At 40.8% G+C, this 19,162-nt stretch overlaps 1 protein-coding gene across 1 annotated transcript in view; it reads left to right on the top strand.

Annotated features, from left to right (window-relative positions):
- fam49bb (family with sequence similarity 49 member Bb) overlaps positions 1-15,370 on the top strand; it is a 32,546-nt gene extending 17,176 nt beyond the window's left edge. Inside the window, exons 3-12 of the mRNA XM_080050460.1 lie at positions 1,588-1,670; positions 2,792-2,913; positions 3,670-3,775; positions 6,979-7,118; positions 8,548-8,625; positions 11,746-11,862; positions 11,972-12,051; positions 12,137-12,263; positions 12,876-12,946; positions 14,560-15,370. Coding sequence (XP_079906586.1) covers positions 1,598-1,670; positions 2,792-2,913; positions 3,670-3,775; positions 6,979-7,118; positions 8,548-8,625; positions 11,746-11,862; positions 11,972-12,051; positions 12,137-12,263; positions 12,876-12,946; positions 14,560-14,623 — 978 coding nt within the window. The 5' untranslated portion in view covers positions 1,588-1,597 and the 3' untranslated portion in view covers positions 14,624-15,370. The remainder of the gene's footprint in view (positions 1-1,587; positions 1,671-2,791; positions 2,914-3,669; positions 3,776-6,978; positions 7,119-8,547; positions 8,626-11,745; positions 11,863-11,971; positions 12,052-12,136; positions 12,264-12,875; positions 12,947-14,559) is intronic.
- Positions 15,371-19,162: the final 3,792 nt, after the last annotated feature.

Raw genomic sequence — 19,162 nt, 5'->3', positions numbered from 1 at the left:
ATTCTGGAGAATACTTGAGGTCAAAATCACTTTTGTCAATAAGTGAATATCTCCTCTTGATCTGCTACATTTCCGTGTGTGTGCGCTGAAAAAAAAAATGTAATACACATCTCGGCACTGTAATCTGGTATGTAAACACAGGGGCCCACCATGGCTAGCAACATGCCCGTTTACAGAGCCTAGGCTTTGTATTAACACTGGAACTCCCTCTTGATGTAGCTTTCCGTTATTTTTCTTTCATACAAACGGCCACAGATCTCAGACTTGTCATATGCCTGTCTGTTGACCTTTTACTTGTGACAAAGCTGGCTTCTGTTCTCTTTGGAGAGAGCACCAGCGGATAGGGCTGTCACTTCTCATTGGACCAGTCCCAGCTGAGGTGTACTGTATGTTGATCATAGATATACAGTACATGTGTGTGTGCGTCACTGGTGTGTGTATGAGCAAGGAATGTATGACTGTTACAGCCTGGATACACCAGTCCTCCTTCTTCACTGCCTCACTTACACCATGGCAAAGTATAAAGTACAGCGATATAGAACAGTTGTTAAATAAATAAACAGCCACTATCAGCATAAATCATGGTGAACGGTAATGAAATCTAGATAACATGTTTGACAGAAAGGAGCGCTCTGAGATATATAACGCGTTCTGTGTAGCAGCGGTTTGTCATTTCTATGTGAATGTCAATGCGACTGACTTGTACATGTCCAGGCTCTGCTTTAGTTTTAAGTGCATGATCATATGCTGCTGAAATGATCTTTATTCATCTAATTAGAAGCATTTTTCACTTGAAACATTAAACAAAGTGGCGATTCAATACATGTCCAAGAATTATGCTGCACATTTTAGCTTTAGTAGAAGAATTATGAGTTGCAGTTGTACTCTCATTTTCCTAGAAATGAATGTCCAACTCGACATATGTTTATGATATTACGTCCACTCTAATACTGTATGTTGTTGCTACACAATGCCGTTGCAGACAGTAGACATAAGGTTCTGTTACTGAACCCCATCTGCTCTGTGTCCTTATGTTACAAAGGCATGTTAAATATTGATGTTATCTTTCAGCTCCTATTACCAAGACACTGCATTGCACTTACTGAAGACATTGTGATTCTACAGGGACGTTAAACTGAATTCCAAATCACCACATAGTCTAATTAGCAAACAAACAACAAACTTGATAAACAGCCCCCTCTTATGTTTCCACAGTGCAGCCTCTTTTTGTTAAAGTTAAATTAAACATAGGTTATATTTGATTTCCCTTGGGCAATGGGTTTCTTTGCATACAGCTGCCTGTAAATGCTTGTGATTGCTGGGAAGAGTTTTCTTTATTTTTGGAGATATTTTGGTTTGACATCTGGTTGGGTGAAAAACCTGGGCACAGGAAGCACACCCGGGGGGTCCGAGGGGAAAACAGTGGGCACATCTGGGGCTGCCACTGAGTTCACGCAGACACCAGAGCAGCCGAGCGTAGCAGGAGTGTGCTGTCTTTGGATACAATAGTGTAATCACCCCCCTGCTCACTTTACCGCTTCATTCTTTTATTGATTTTTTTTTCTTTCTTTCTTTCTCTCCCAACAGGTATCGTAACATGGGGAACCTACTGAAAGTCTTGACTTGCACAGATCTGGAACAGGAGCCTAATTTCTTCCTCGATTTTGAAAGTGAGTTTAATAAGTAATTGCTCCGCTCTCCTGATATCGATCAGGCGAATATCTTACCATAACATTATCAACTCCCAAACTTTTAAGTCTTTTTTTTTTTTTTTCACCCGCCATTTATCTCTTTCCACTGTGTTTCTTCCCAGAGGCAAAAAGCACCCACACCACCACTAGAGCCTCTCTGCACTCTCCATCAACCTGCCTCTTCCTCGCTGGAATGTGTGTTCAGAATATCAATCAGGGCAGAGTAGCAGCAGAGCCCCCCCCCCCTCAAATATAAAGCTCCCAAGTTCAGCTGCTTGTGTAGCCTAAGGCCCCTCAACACAGCTTGATCCTTTACTGTAGTGTTCTCACACTTGGCAAACACAGAGGTTCAGTCATACCTACCGAGAGATCAATGCCTCACACCGCTAGCTCCCACTGTTTCTAGGTGATTCTTCATTGCTTCATTATAATTATTACAATTATATATCCAATATATATCCAACCGAAGCCTATTCATGCAACACTTTTTGTAAAGTTTCCTCTGAACCCCATTTACAGCATTTTATTTGCATTCTCAGAACGCTGTCACACCCATAATAACAGACCTTAGGCAGGCTCAAATAGAAACATAATGATTTTTAAATTAAAGTAAATTGCATTGCATAATTTAAAATGCTCTATCAAGTAAATGGACTTAACTGTAGCTGCTGATATGAGCTGTGTTGCTGGTATTTCTACTGCGGCAGAGTAGGAGTTAACAGTCATCACACTTGGCAAGGTGTTCTTGCTTCAGGTGGTAGAAATGTTCAGTGCCCCCTCCAAAAAATAAATAAAACTGAACCGTCTCTTCACCCTGAGTTGCTGCAAAGCTGCATAACCCTTTTCCATTCCTCTTCTCTTATCTCTCTCCATTTTTCCTCCTCTCAGCCAGGAAAGTGGGTGGTGTCAAAACTAATACGGTGGAAAGAGATGAGATTATTTCACTGAGCTTTTTAATTTGCATAATTAAAAGTTTAATATTAAAATGTTGTATCCTATCAGAGGATTTGATAGTCCTTTTTTAGAGATGTATTTTAACTGTATGTTGAGCCTGTGTGAATAAATATATGGATGGCCAATCAGATTTGACCTTGTTGCAGACGCCCAGCCCACAGATGCAGAGCGAGAGGTGTGGGAGCAGGTGGACGTGGTTCTGAAGGACGCTAAGGGGATCCTGGACGAGCTGCAGGCTTACAAGGGAGCGGGGCAGGAGATCAGAGAGGTACCAGCTCGTACACAGATCCACCTCCCACTGACAGAACACACTGTTAGGACATGGTGCCCTTTTCCTACTGTGCAGTGAAGGCTTGGAAGAGACTCTGCTCTAGTTCGGAGGAGTTGTAAGGGCTTTATTAAGTTCAGGAGCTCATGAGTTTTTTTGTATATTGAAAGTGCCCTACGTTGCTTTATGACCCTCTCCGTGGATTTTTTCTGGGTTTAAAATAAATGTAATTTTGACTTCTTGCCTCTGTCTGTGTATAATCCCTGGCCCTTTAGAGGAAGCCTGACACAAGATAAATGTAATGTTGCCTATTTTTGGTTTCACGCAGAGTGAACCACAGTGGTTTTGTGCACAGGGATACTCAAATGCATTGTGTAGCCTCAAAAATCAGCAGATTATTAAAATTTTATGACAAGCCTAGGAGCACAGGTTAGATATTTTTTTCCGTGTCCTTTTTCTGAAAAAGTAGAAACTTTTCCTTTTTCTGAAAGAGTTCTCCTCAAAAATGGTTTAATGGACAGTTAGAAATCATCGAAATTGATGCAGCAGAACCAGAGATATCCTCTGGTGACTACATAATGCAACCATGTCTTGTGACAGTTTGCTCTGCCAAGCTTTCGTAAAAATCGGTATGGGTCACTTCACAAAGTAATGGGTGCCCTTTTTAAATAGTAATATACTGTGAACTTCTACACAATTGTACACACTTTTATATATGGTTTGGACACATGCTGTTTCTGGTGTTTGTATTTCTAGGCGATCCAGAATCCCAGCGACGAGGCATTACAGGAGCAGGCGTGGGCGGCCGTGGTTCCCTTGGTGGGAAGACTGAAAAAGTTCTACCAGTTCTCCCAGAGATTAGGTATGTGTCAGACTACAGGAAACTAACGATATAGACCATGAAGGATGATACGAGGGCTTCTCAGACTGAGGCACACTCTCACCGTTTCAACTGGAACAGGCTCAGGTGTCCTGAGAAAATGATTGTGTGACACTGACACTGCAAAATACCAGTGTGCAATCATTTGAGCGGTCAATAACTAGACCATAATATTAAGAAGTACCAAGGTGCCAGGTGAGATACTGTGAAGGGCGAATGCAGACGTCCTTATTATATACTGTATATACTGTATATAAAGTGGCGCCACATTGACACAACCTCCATACGTGACCTTAATTATTTGCATGTGCATCTGCAATATTGCCTGCTGAGCTGCAAAAAGTCAACACACATGCGACACACACACACACACACACACACACACACACACACACACGCACACGCACACGCACACGCACACACACACACGCACACACAAAGCATACTACCCAGTTCTTATACAAACACGCTTTGAAAACCCCCTCAGCCTTGCATTTCTCAACATGCTGCTTGCGTTGCACTGTGGGCTGACCTCTGTGTAGGGCTATAGGTGGCTTAATTAGCATGGATATAGGGGGGAAGGGGCAGTAGGCTTACTCCTCTCTGATCTTCTTATGATCCTGAAGCTGTAGGGAGGGGGCCAGGGGCAGAGCATGCCAAGCCTTGGTTCCCTCAACCCCATAATCCCAGTGGAGCTGGAGAAGGCAGTCAATGGTAGTCAATGGTAGTAGTGGGCGTCTGCAGCCCAGCCATGGCTGTTATGTAACGAATGTAGGCCACCTCACAGCCTATGCTGCTGCTCTATTTCACTGCCTTGACTTTAGGCTTCAGGCCTGTGCAGCCTGCTGTCCTGTCTGATACGCACAAAGCTGAAAGGCCTTTACTTCAGGCTGGTGGAGTGATCTGAAGAGCTTGGATACAGAGGATGGAAGATATTATGGAGGGAAGACTATGCAATTGCCATTGCATTTGAAGGGACAGACTTCTAATTCTTGCAGTGATGCAAAATGTGTATATACTTTAACATTGCTGAGAGAATAATATAACTTTTTTTAGCACAATCAGAGCTTCATATAATTGTTTTCCTCACAAATTCTATTGGGATAGAGAAACCAGTAAATGTTTGATGAACTTAAGTCATTTATCAAGCAAAAATGGCAAATATAGTTTTCTTGGTATCAGCTTTCCTAGAATACAAGGTAATGTCTTCAAGGTGCTTATTTTGTCACAAAGTAAAAAAAAAAAATATTGACTTGACAGCCATATAAAAAGGAAAAAAGGCAGGGCAAATTGTCACACTTGAAGCCAAACAAATACAGCAAATGTTTAAATTTTTTGCTGAATCAATCATCTGTTCATTGATAACCACATTTGAATGAAAATAAAAAATTTCGACAGGCCGATTTTTTTTTTTTTCGAGAATCCTTTTTGATAATCAAGATACAGGTTTTTTACTGTAACCTAATGAAGGAAATCAGATTGTGAGTCAGTCTTGTGCGTCCAGACATGGTAGGGTCTAGCCCAGACTGAAGTCCCTCCCCTCGCTGTGCGTGGAGCGCCTACGTGCCCGCATTCTGCTTGCCTGCTCTGCCGTGACCTGATGAGATCAGACATCTCTCCCGGCCTCCACTTCCACACATAGTAGAGAGGCTCCTTTCTGAAGGCATGAAAGCAGCTCCATCTTTACTTCTGTTTTGACTGGGACCTAGAGGAAAGGGGGGGGTTAAAGAAAAAAAAAGCACTACTAAAGCCATTTTTAATCAGCCGCTTCGCTGGCCCAAGCAGATGGGAGTCATTACCGAATGGCAAACGTGCTCAATTTAGTGTACTGCAATGCCAGCGCTCTGTCTGTCTTCTAAAAGTCCCTATGTGATTATCTCAAGTAGACTGCGGCCTGAATGTTTCCCCTTTTTCTGGGATTTGTTGACATGCTGATCTTCATATGTAATCAACAAGAATGGTGAAGTACGCCTTGGATAAATGTATTTAAAGTGCTCATTTGGTACCGCGTAGCCTTTTATTGCATCAGATGTGGAGCTCGCCGGGGTTATGTCATTACTGAATACTCTCTCCGTCCGGCGTCTAGACAGAATTCTAAACATCGTCTGCATCTATAAATAAAAGAAAATCCCCTCCGGGCTTTTATTGGCTTTTCTATATATCTTTTTTTTCTCTTGAACAAGACATGCTTGTTTTTAATAATTTTACTACTACTCGGAATTTGTTCACTACATTTTACTTAACCTTAGTCTTCATTTCCCTGCCCATGCTCCTCGTGCATGCATAATTATTGGTCTGTGGGTATGTTGTGTCAAGCCATGGCGAGGGCTTTGTATTTACCTCATGTCAAAACAATGAGTGTAATCCTGTTTGAATGAAATCCCGTCCTGTCCCAACACACCCCACTCCCCCCATTTCTTGCCAATGAGATAATTAGTCCCATGTCTCATCTGCATCTGAGCAGGAAAGCCTCTTGGACCCCCCCTTCACACGCACACACACACACACACACACACACACACACACACACACACACACACACACACACACACACACTAGGCCCTGGGCAGTTTGGTCACCATCGCTGTCCCATTATCTCTCTCTCTCCTAATCAGGATCCTGTCAGTCCATGTCTAACCTGGGTTATGATCCACTTTATGAGATGTTCATCGGCCTCATTCACACTACATAGTAGTGGAAGAAACCCCTCCTCTGTGGTTCTTCCTGAGTTTTTTTTATTCTCTTTTTCTTTCCTGTCAAAGACTGCTATTCTGACAGATCCATTTGGGCTAGAATTCATGTTTATTTAAAAATAAATTCTCCAGTAAGCACAGGATTTTGACATTTCATTGACTAAGGAAAATGATTAATTAATTGAGAAAAGAGTTGTCATATTAATCAATGGTGAGAATAATTGTTAGTCAATACATTAATTGACGGAATGATGCAGGCTGCAACTAAATGTTTCCGTCTGTCTATTCATCACTTCATCACACCATTCACTATAAAGAGCATTTCCTCTCTCCTTGCCTCTTTGCATGTAGTGCTGATACTCCACCTGCTCTCTGGGTTCGAGAGTGCATAAACCCTCAGACTATACGTATATTTGAGCTGATATTTCCTTGCCTGCCCTCTGACAATTTGGCACCACCAACCTCCATATCTCTTGGTTTTTCTCCCCACAGAGGCGGCGCTGCACAGCCTTCTGGGAGCTCTGACCAGCGAGACTTACAACGACCCCACTCAGCACCTGGAGCGGGAGCAGGCGCTGGCCAAGCAGTTTGCCGAGATCCTGCACTTCACACTGCGCTTTGATGAGCTTAAAGTAAGAGCGGCTTGTCCCCTCCGACACATCCAGGTGTCGCTTTCTGCTGTTCTAACCCCACAGACTCACCTTTTCCATGTTGGTGTGATCTCTGCACTCTCCTCCTGTGATACCAACCGGACCTCTTAAGTCGCCCAACAAACTGCTGATGCCCCTCAATTGATTTTTTTTCGCAGCTCTTTGCAATTTTCGACCGCAGCCAGTGAGCACGTGATTAGCATTTAACTAGAATCCTGATACTGCTGTTTAGAATACGGTGGATGTCTGTGGAATGGCTAATAAGGGTGATGGTGGTGAAAGAGGTGGATTGTTCTGCATAGTGTGGCAGGTTTTTATTAACGACGGACGGATGAAAGTTGAAGAACTTATAGGGCTTGTAGTAAGACACAAATAGCTGATGTGCGAACCCAGCAAACAGCGTGAATTGAGCCTGGGTGTTGATCGAATGCCCATTGTCCAAAAAGATAATTGTCTGAGCACTCATCTGGTTAGACAGGGGGTGAACTGGTTCCCCTACACCGACACTCCTAGTATACAAAAACTGCGCCCCGACACCCCCAGGCGACTTGCTGCGGCGTCCCAATTAGTGCCCGCTACCCAGACTGGCAAGATAAAAACACCATGGTAGGGGGTGCAAGGTGGCATGCCAGGCCTATTCATCAATCTTTCACACCCATACACGGGCTTCTGACCTAGTTAAAGTGTCTGTGTGGCGTGCAGCCCCCCCTCCCTGGCGAAAGCAGCCTGTCTCTCCCGGTGCACACAGTGGACACAGACTGAGTACCAGTCCATTGTAGCGGGATTAGCACGCTGCCAGGCTGTGACAGGCTCCAACAGGAATGAGGATAATTAGCCACATGATGAGCTCTCACTGGTGGTGACGGCTGAAAGAAGCTCTCTGGTTGGCCGGTTTATATTTGGGTGGCGGGGGGGTCAGTGCTGGCTTCACCAGAGATTCATATTTTGTAGAAAGTTAACTGACTCCTGTGGCTTTTCATTGCCTAAGGCTGTAAGTTGAAATAATACCAGACAGTAAGCCAACACATTTATCCTGTGTTCTCTCTAACCCCGCCTTTACTTAATGAGACCCTTTATACCTTTTTGTCAGCTTTTCCAAATGTCGACCCTAATGTCTTGAACTCTAACAGGAAAATAACCAAATTTCTCCTGACAGGATTTAAGGGGGGGGGGGGGGGGAATGAGTGTCGGAGGATTGAAATCCAGTTCAGCAAATACAATTGTAATTGTATCAGTGTTCTTTTCATGTCATTTCTGCCCCCAAAGCTACGTTTCTGCTTTGTTGGCTAAAGCGTTCTGTCACGACGATGGTGTGTTTGATCTGGAGCTGAATGTCCTGCTGCAGGCTGTGCCAGCCTACAGACATGCAGAGACATTCTTTTAAGATGAGTTTCTGTTGTTCTTTTTGCAGATGACGAATCCTGCCATTCAGAATGACTTCAGCTACTATAGGAGAACCCTGAGCCGAATGCGGATCAACAATGTACCGGTGAGCACATTATGTCCCACTCCTGTCTGGCTTGTGTGAATGCTGCAATAACAAAATTATATAAAACCTTTGTTGAAGCGTATATAAGCAAGAGCAGCTTTCTTCATCCTCATACAGCTGCAGCAGTCAATTCATTTTTTAAACTTAAAAAGCTAAAACCACAGTAGTGTACACACACAGTTATAGACTGAGAGAATATAGTGGAGTATTTAGCAATTAAAGACTAAAATATTTCTGTTGTTGCTAACTTTTCTACCGATAACTGCCACTTACTCCAAACTTGACACACAAATAGCATCGAGAGTGAACCAAAGGTAGTAAAGTTGTGAGTCAGACAGCTAAACAATGAGCTGAAACTAACTGTAAGGCCCAGAGGAGCTGCACATTCTGCTGATAGTTCTCTGTAGATTCATTTCCATCAGCGACACCTTTTTATCTTTTCGTTAACGTTGTCATTTCAAGCATTGCTGCTTTAAGTGGGTACAAGCCCAAAAGTTCTGCAACCAATGGTTCTCAAATATTTCTACTACACATACTTTGGGCTGTATTGTTTTCTGGCGTTAATTGATGTTCACTATGTTTTCCAATGAATCATACAGTAATGTTGTACCACTGCAAACAATGGTGGCATTTACGTCTTTATTATCAATAGATCCAGCAGAGATGACTGATGAGTATATGTTAATAAGAAAATTATCATTTTAGTGTCCAAGCACTTAGTGATTTTGTCTGCCTTTTTTTAACGTTTCCATAGCGCTGGCCCTGATCCAGTTCAGAAATGTGCGTCATCATGATTCGTCCACACACACACGCGATGTTGATTAAAGCCATCAGTTCTCATTATAATCCCTGCACGGTTTAGACTGTATCAGTTGTACGGCAGGGATGATGAATGAAGGTTTGCAGACTGTTGGAGCCCCCTGGGAGAGTGTGGGAGGAAGGCTGGTCTCGCAACATGAAGTCAGAGCCCCACTGGGAGGTGAAGGAGTTTGCAGAGCAGCCGCGCATGGTGACAGAAACTGATCCCACATCAGTAGCACGGCTCTAAACCTCTAGAGATTAAACACTTTAGTCCATGTCAATGTGGAGTCTGCCCAGTAAGAAGATGCACTCTGGGACAATAAAACTCCTCTGACAGCCCAACTCCACTTCATGCCAACTAGAACATGCATCCATGTAGTGGTGTTGATGCAGGATGATGTCGCCAAAACTATCCAATCAGCTTGTCTAAATGACCCAATGTTTACAGCTTTAAAAAAACAACAATGCATTATATTATTTCCTTTACCAAATAAACCAAACCACAGGAAAATATTTAAACTGATAAGTCAGAGACCTGCCACTGTATCTTAAACCACACATGATAGATCTAAGTGCCATAATAAGGAAGACTCTCACTCAATCAATGCTATCAAAGTCTTAGAGGATGTTTCCTGTATTGATTGCAGATAATAGATGTGGTGATATGCGCACGCTGCACCTCACCAGATAGCCATCTTTATAGTTTTATAGCATCTAAAAGCTCCACTGGTGCAGGAAATGGTGAGATTTCAACGTTCCCACGTGTGCATAAAAGAACAGAAACAGCTCTTAGATTGGACGGTCTTGACACAACGCTTTCTACTCCAGACCAGAATATGCCATTAGGCAAATGGGCCCAGACAAGTTGTCGTTAGGACCTGTCACTGCTGAAAGATGCTCGGCCTGCTACTCAGTCTTACACACAGCAGCAGCAGAAGCAGCAATTTAGTCAGCACTCAGACAACTGAATCATTCATTCATCTGAGATGAAACGCATCGTCCCCGCGGTTACAGAAAGAAAAAAAAAAGTCTTTGAGCTCATATGTCACCATTTGTTAAGACGTTGAATTGGTTTGAAATTTTATGGAAGATTATTCATATTCATATTCTGTCAGTGTTCTCATGAAATAATAAATAAAAGGAAGGAAAACTTCTTATTATTTAAATATGCAGACAAATTTAGAACGGGCTGTTCAAGAGGCTTCGTGTTCTTTTGTTCCCCCCGCCAGGTGTTTTTAATGTCTGCTTCAGTCTGAAACTCTAAAGCAGGAGGAGATAGTCAGCTGGGAGGAGCAGCAGGCATCACACATGTGATCAATGATTTTTTCAATTATGAATTTATTTACTGAAATGTCTTTTGGTCGCTCTTATTACAGTCTGTTGGAGCTGCATGACAATGAGAAGTATGATGCCAAACACAACTTCTAGTATTTCCAGATAACAGTTTATATTTCACATTTCTTATTAGGTTTTCAATAATTATATATTTTGAGCTTCTGTTCTATTCTATATTCATTCCTATGTGTGCTTTTTCTTGAATTGGCTGCCATTCAAATCGAACAAATCTCCTACTTTCTGAATCATGCATACCTAAACATCTTTAAATTAAAGGTGCACACATGCATTTTACATGAGGTCAGGGGTCCAGAGGTCCAAGCTGAAGAAGTTGATACGTAAACAGTAAACACAGGATGAGACGGCACGTGCGATTCACTCTGGCTGTAAGCAGAACCTCAGACTGTTCCACTAACATATGCAATTGTCCAATCAGAGACACTGATCTAGCTGCTATTTGAACACACAGGGTTAAAAGCTGGAAGCCATTTTATTTTTAATTTTTTTTCATTGTGTTTTTCAACTTTCTTTTTCCTTAACAAACCTTTGAAACAGGGTTAGGGTTCATTTTTATTGGACCCCACACTGAAACTCACAAGGGTTGAAGCCCTCAATCTCCACACTGACCTCTATAAGGAATGTAGACACGTTCAATAACAAATGCAAAAAAAAATAATAATAATAAAAAAAATACGGTGCATACAGTATGTATGTTAACATGTAATAGTCGGTGAAGACTCACCCTTTTACTGCAAGCTTTAGAATCTCCCATTGTCAATAGAGGTCTGTGCTTTCGTCCTGTGTGCTTCTTTCTCCCAAAATATATCTTTATCTTTAGGATATTAGATTTGACTTATTCAGAGGCCTTATGAGCTCCAGGCTCTGTGAGCTGTGGCTGACCCTGTCCCTTTGAGCTGAAGAAAATGCCAGAATGAAAAAAAGATTTTAAAGCTAAATGTTTTTGTTTTTTTCCATGATTTTCAGTCGGAGGGCGAGAACGAAGTCAACAATGAACTGGCCAATCGAATATCTCTGTTTTACGCCGATGCCACGCCCATGCTCAAAACATTGAGTGACGGCACCACAAAGTTTGTATCCGAGGTGAGACCAGCAGGAGAAAACAGTGAGGACTCAGAAACAGATCTATGTATAAAAAAATTATTAATAATTAATAATAATTTTTTTTTTCCTTTTTTTTTTTTTTTTACAGAACAAGAACCTGCCTATCGAGAACACGACGGACTGCTTAAGCACAATGGCGAGCGTATGTAAAGTCATGCTGGAGACGCCGTAAGTAGTTTCCTGCTCTGTTTCAGCTGCCTAACTTCTTGCTCCTTACGTCAATGCGTCTAACCCTGCTTTACTGTCCTGTCAGGGAATACCGCAGTCGATTCAGCAGCGATGAGACGGTGTCCTTCTGCCTGCGGGTCATGGTCGGGGTCATCATCCTCTACGACTACGTCCATCCTGTAGGAGCTTTCTCCAAGTCCTCCAAAATCGACGTGAGTAAATCCACTCCTCTACTTTACACCCACTACAAAGCTTACTGTATAAAGCTATGCATGTCATGGAAATGTGTTGACATTTTCTGCTACAGGATGTAAAATCTGCTGTTCCAGACTCAAACACTGAACAACAAAATAAATTACCAATATACCACTTTGAAATCACAACAATTCAATAGTTCACTTACATTTCATCAGTAAAAAATAAATTATATAGGCTACATTTCATAGAAAAAAATTCAAATCAGCTTTATAGTTGTAAATGACGTCCCTTGATAAACCAGATTGTATCCAACCTATTCTGGAAAGCTTTCATTTTCTGGAGAATGCTTGTGCAAAACCGGTGAATATCTCCTCACAATCCGCTACCTGTCCATACTGTGTGTGCACTGAAAAAATATATGGTGGTAATACACAGCCTAGCAAACGGGGATGTAAACAAAGGGTATGTAAACAAAGGGGGCCCACCATAGCTTGCAACATGCCAGTTTACAGAGCCTTAGCTGTGTATTAACGCTGTTTTTTTTTCAACACACACACACACATACCAGAAGGGAACATCACCACATTTTCTGGAAGCTTGTTCCATAATTCTTTTTTGTCCCACAGATGAAAGGCTGCATCAAAGTCCTCAGAGAACAGCCTCCGAACAGCGTCGAAGGCCTCCTCAACGCTCTCAGGTAAAGCTCCCTCCCGTTGAAATCAAAAATTGTGTTTTTTTCCCCCTCCCCCCTACAGTCCAGCATGTAATGTGATTAAAGCAGTTACAGTTCTGGCAGCGAGCGCACTTTTTCAACTTTGCCCGTGTTCTTGCTTTCATTGAAAAGGAGACGTGTGTCTCATACTGTGAGGTGAATGATACCGGTGCCTGTTTCGCTATAGCAGCAGACAGACCTTTGTATTTCCCTCCCTCTGTCAGCACAGCGGCTCAGTCCTCTGTTCAGTCCGCTGGGGATGGGCTCGTCAGCTGTGAAACCCACTGTGTGCTGCACTCAGGTCGGGTGTCCAAGCCTCTCCAGTAAATGGCGGATTACATCTGACACCTCGTCCCCCCCTTTACAGTCTCCCAAATATCACCTCGCCTCAACTCGCCACAACGCAAAACACTTTCAGCTGCCCGCACTGACGGGGCCGTTACCGTGGCGACCTCACATCACTGTCTCTCTCTCTCTCTCTCTCTCTCTCTCTCTCTCTCTCTCCCCGCCTCGAGGCACGGTTGGCGCGGTACCCGGTCACATTGGGTCACTGGAACATTAAAGCGGCCAGACTCTGTCAGTGGTTACATCTCTGATCTCACAGAGGAAAACAATATGTTGTTCTTGTATTTTTTTAGGTACTTTACTGCAGTATTTCAATGTTATGCTACTTAATACTTCTATTCCACTTCTTTAATCCGATGGCAGCAGTTACAAGTTCCACTTTAGATTAATATTTGACTTTAAACATTATAAAACATTTCAGATCTCTGTTTCGTTACCAGTTGCATCAAAGTGTTATTTCCCACCAGAGTTTAAGGCCAAAAGCAGTCAAATTATCCATATTCTTCTAAAAAGAAATGAGCTACAATTAGACAAAATAATATATATATATACATATGATTTAAAAAAAAGTGTGTTGAGCACTCACTACCCCCTCAGATAAATCAACAAATAGATTTGATTGATGATATAATTGGCTGATTTATTCGATAATTAAATCCTTTGTGGCAGCCCCTACTCCATCAGCTGCACCATTTAAAATGCTGCTCACATATTCATTCATCAGTATTAACAATTTGACAAATGTGATGCATAATAATCACTTACCAGGGAAGTTTTTCCACCAAACTGAACACTTTACTTGAGATACTTAAATCCCCTGTAAATCCAGATCCACAAAATCCTTCTAACTATGTAATTTGGGGAATTAATTGCATGGTGGTAATCATCTGAAATGAGTTATATATTTATCAATCTATGGCCAAACATTCTAGAAAGACGATGACTGTTGCCATGGAGACCGCTTGATACAGCCACACCCAAACAGTCCTGTTAAACGGTCTAGACAGTTAACAAGTCCTATTTTTAAACTTAGTTTTATAATATTTATGAACAATTATTTTCAATCAGCCTATTGAGACACAACTTTATCACATATTGACTATGTCTATTTTTCACCAGGTTTGCAGAGTCTTTAAATAACATTAATTTGGATTTTTAATACAGCACTTTGACTTTGAGTATTTTAACATTGTTGTTATGGTACTTTTACCTAAAAGTACCATGCTAAAGACAGACATTCCTTTGACCTGCAGGTACACAACCAAGCATCTGAATGATGAATCAACCAACAAGACTATCAAGAGCATGCTGCAGTAGGACAGAGCTGCTGCTACAACTGCTTGCCTCACACCTGCTGGAGGGAGACGCCACTCTCCTGACTGATGTCGGTGCACAGAATGTTTTTTTTTTGCTTTTTTAAAAATTTTAATTTTATAATGGAAATAGAGCTGCAGCTCTACCCTCCTTTTATAATGCAAAATGCTACTGCCAATATGAACGTCTTTTTCTGTGCCAAAAAGATGTTGCTGAGATAATGTTTTCGATGAAACGGCCATGCGACAATGGCAGCTAAAGAAAGCATTGTGGAGTTTTAAAAAATATGTCTTGTTTTTCCCTATATATATATACTGTATATATAAGGGACGGGAGTGCTTTGACTTGAACATTTAAAAGAGAGATATATATAGAGAAGTATATGTTATTTTTGTTTAATTCGTTATTTAATATTACATCCTCTGCATGATGTCTTTTCCTTCTATTTAAAGAAAAGGAACTAATGGTTCAGTTTGATTTGTGTGCTCTATTGTGCATTATTCAATGTTTTGTTCATGAAAAGGTACTTGTCCAAATGAGATTTCAGAGTACTGTTTTTATATTTTTTATAGGTTTTACTTTGTGCATATGTCTCTTTTATTTCATAGTTGTGTTGTAATTTTTCAGTTGAAAACGTTAAACTGTGATGTGTGCAAAACAAATCAAAATTTAAATTGGCAGTCTGTAATGTAAATGGGCAGTATGTTGTGACTGGAGAAATTAAAAGGAGAACTCTTGTTTTCTACAACCCACCTTGTCAGGTATCTCATCTCTTGGTGGTAACGTGGTCTCCGGGGGGGCGGAGAGGAAGTTGTATTGCAAAGGTTTTCATGTGAAAAGCAGCGAGGTACATATTCTCACGCTCAACCACTAAACAGTCAGCAAAGGAAGAACATTTTAGATCTCAGTTTGATTAATGAAATACACAAATGTGGTTGATTTTCTTTGAAAATTCCGTAGCTATTGGGAGTTCGTTAACGATACAACTGTTCTCTCCCTTTTTTTTCAGATGAAATAGTTGATAGCACACTCATGTCTATGATGCATGTGGAGTTACTGCCAGCAGCTTCTTAGATTAGCTTTTAGAGGCACTAATTACATTGCTTATTAGAATCTTTTCATCCTGTTAAATTCAAACATTTTATAGTTTGTTCGCCTTTTGCCTTAATCAAAGCAATCACATCTCCATGCAGTACAACAGTAAGTGTTCATACCATAGTTCGTAACTATTAAGACTTGTCTTCAAGGTTACTGTTACTGTATATCTCGGAACCACTTATGGGTATGTGTTATAACATTATGATTGTGTGTTTTTTTTTTTTTCAAATACTTATTTTTTTTTCACAGAAACAGAAAACAGAAAAAGTAAACAAAAGACAAAACAAAATAAACAACTAACATGGCGTACTCTACTTAAAAGGTTACTAAGACATTGTTTCAATTAAGGGTAAATATAAGTCTAAAGGGTGTCACGAAGGTCACTTCAGCGCTTCTACTTTTCCTGAAATCTCATAACGGATTTTCTTATAGTGTGCTGGAGAGCTCCATGAGCCACATACAGAAGCACAGGGCTATCTCCTTATTCCAAACCATAAGAATAATTTTATGATTGTGGCTTAGTTTTGGCTTTTTTTAATCAGGGTTTTCGCAGTGACTGGTGTTTCTGGGTAGCCGGTTCCTTTTGAAGTGCCGTTTCCAGTCTTTATGCTAAACCAGTCTAAGCTTGCTTAAGCATCACATTGACCGTTCAGTGATTGTAGAATAGTGGTATCGATCCTTTCATTTAACTAGCGAAGCAATTACATTGATTTATTTCCTAAAATGTATCAGCAACAAGATAGGATAAAGTAGTGCCAGTCACATGAAAGGAAAGCTAGAAGTAGTTCCTTTATACAAAGAAAGATATAAATGTATGCATTTGTTACTTATTCACAGAATGTACTTCTACATTTGAGCCATGACCTTTACTTTAGTTAATTGCTTTTTAGGAAACACACTTGTATTTCCTCAATGTCAAGTGGTCATCTGCCTTTTATAATAATGAAAAAGCTTTTTCTTGGTCCATTATTCCTCCATCCCACATAAAATGTTTTCTCCTTGAAAAAAAAGAGAGAAAAAATTATTTCACTTCACTTTCATCCCACCATCCTTCTCTGTGTGTTTCCTCCTCTGTTCACTGGTGCTATAGAGACTGAGAAGGGGGCTTTACTCTTGCGTGGGCACTGCAGCAGTATCAGCAGACAGTGTGCTGGAGAACTTCTCAGGGTCAAAGCCAGCGAGGCAGCAGCATACTGTGGATGGGTGTGTCCTCTGCAGCATCACACTGCACTGACAGACATGAGAAAGGAGGAGGGGGTGCAGGGGGAAAATAAAGTGCTTTAATCTCGGGTGGGGTTTGAAACTCCTTCAGGGAGAGAGTGGTAAAAAATAATGGGGAAAGTGCTGCCCCATAGCTTCAGTTGCAGTTTTCAGTTTTTTTGTTAAATGAGTGAATGCTGCTCAACTCTAATGCAGTTGTCAGCAGCGACCTTGTTCTGATCTCCATCCCTGACCTCAGAGGCTCTCGCTCATCTTGCATCAGCAGCTGAGCATATCATATCCACTCTGAAATATCCAGATTAATGAAAACTCTGAAAAATTGTGATCAAGCCTGCATTAACACCCATTACACATACAGGAGGGCTGGATGTATATCTGGGAATATTGTGAAATTAATGAGGTGGACAATTAAATAAATTGTACCCTATACTGCATTTTTCATTAGAACAAACCATGTTATAAACGTAAATGTTCCAGATTAAAATGATGTATTAGATATTAGAGGTTTAGAGTAAAGTGCTTTTATTTTTTTTACAGTTTTTCTGGGGGAATAGGAGGAGAAATTTTACGACATTTATCGGACGTATGTATTAACTGACATGGACATTAAAGGGTAGTTTCATTAAGTTTTCTGCATCTTAAGGACTCTCAAGAGAGTACTTCAACACATTTTATTCATTTATTTATTCGTTTTAGGGGCACTAGAGAGCAATTCATGTTTTCTCCATATTAAGAATGATTTAGAGGTCACTCCATTATGCTTTCTCCACGGTTTCTTTATCACGTCTTTAAATCACACTCACACATAAAGGTCATTTTGTGTAAACTTTATATAGCCTAGTCATACAATTTATAATGATAAAATGCATGTATTTCAAAGATATAGCAAAGAAACACACGCCAAGTTTGTAAAATCATAGGAAATACAAATGGGTTATTTGTGACCCATGTTGTGCATTTGAAAAGGTTTGCATATAGCTTGTGTATCATATGGTTCAGAATATTCTAGAGGGCACTCACGTTTTTCTCAATTCTAAGGACACTCTAGAGATCACATCATACATTTTTTTCCGATTTAAGGGCACTCTTGAGGGTACTTCATGTTTTTTTTCCATTTGAAGGGCACTGCGGGGCAGTACCTGATGCTAGATTTTTTAAATATTAAGTAGTAAGAGTATTAATTGCCATGGTTGGACATCTCTTGTGAAATTTTACTGTAGGTCTTTTGTACATGTTGGTATGAGGTCCTACAGTATTGTGCTGTTCAGCGCTGGTGTATGGGCGCATGATGTGAAGGAAGTGGACACTGCACACCCAACCCACTTAAGGTAAAGGTAAAGGACAAGATCAAGAGAGAGATACAATCAAATTTAATGAGGCAACATTTTGACCTTTGAGGTCTTTGTCAGGTAAATAAATCAAGTTTGAATGTGTGGACTCACCTTTTCCTTTGAAAATAACGGGCGTGGTGTTTTGTTTGTGTGACTTTAGCGTGCTTCGCCTTTTATTTTGCTTTTAAATGATGCATCAGTAATTAAATCATCTTGGACAAGGTGTGTCTCCTGAGCAGGAATTAGACACCTCCACAGTCAATTACAAAAACCCAATGGACAGACACTGTTTATCCATTATTCATCTGGAGACGTCTGCTGTAAGGATGCGTGCTGCAAAGACTAAGACCACCTGGCATTTGTTTATCTACTTTAGGCTGAATAGGCTGAGCTGTCATTATTATTTTATAATATTTTCATATTATGACCACAGGCCAGAAGGGGAAGCCTCTCATTCAATGCAGAGAAATTATATGTGCATGGTTTGTTCCAAAATGCTTTTTTTGAAACATTTTGCAACTTGCAGTAGCTGCAGTTTTTTTTGTTTCTTACCACTTTTTTCTCCTACATGTGCAAAAATAGAGCATGTTTGAAATGCGTTTTCCTGCATTTTAAACATGCTAACGAAGGAAGGCTAACTAGTCCACTGTTGCTGTCTGGACAACATTTGAATTGGTCATTTTCATACTCATAGTATTCAATGATCCTTAGTACCATTAATGGAAACATCTGGATGTGTTATGTTGCTCCAATAAGGGTTGTCACCCATCTGTAAAAAAATTCATTTTAGTTTTTGATCAAAATAAAAAAAGCTGTTGCACTAAATTGAGAACTCCATCTGCTGAGGGGTAACCTCCAGATGTTGCTGAAACCTTAAGAAATTTTGGACCTT

Source organism: Ammodytes marinus (genome assembly GCF_949987685.1).
Source record: "Ammodytes marinus genome assembly, chromosome: 21".
Classification (NCBI taxonomy): Eukaryota; Metazoa; Chordata; class Actinopteri; order Uranoscopiformes; family Ammodytidae; genus Ammodytes; species Ammodytes marinus.
Note: the sequence above shows the minus strand (reverse complement) of the source record. Positions and strands in the feature narration are given on the sequence as shown.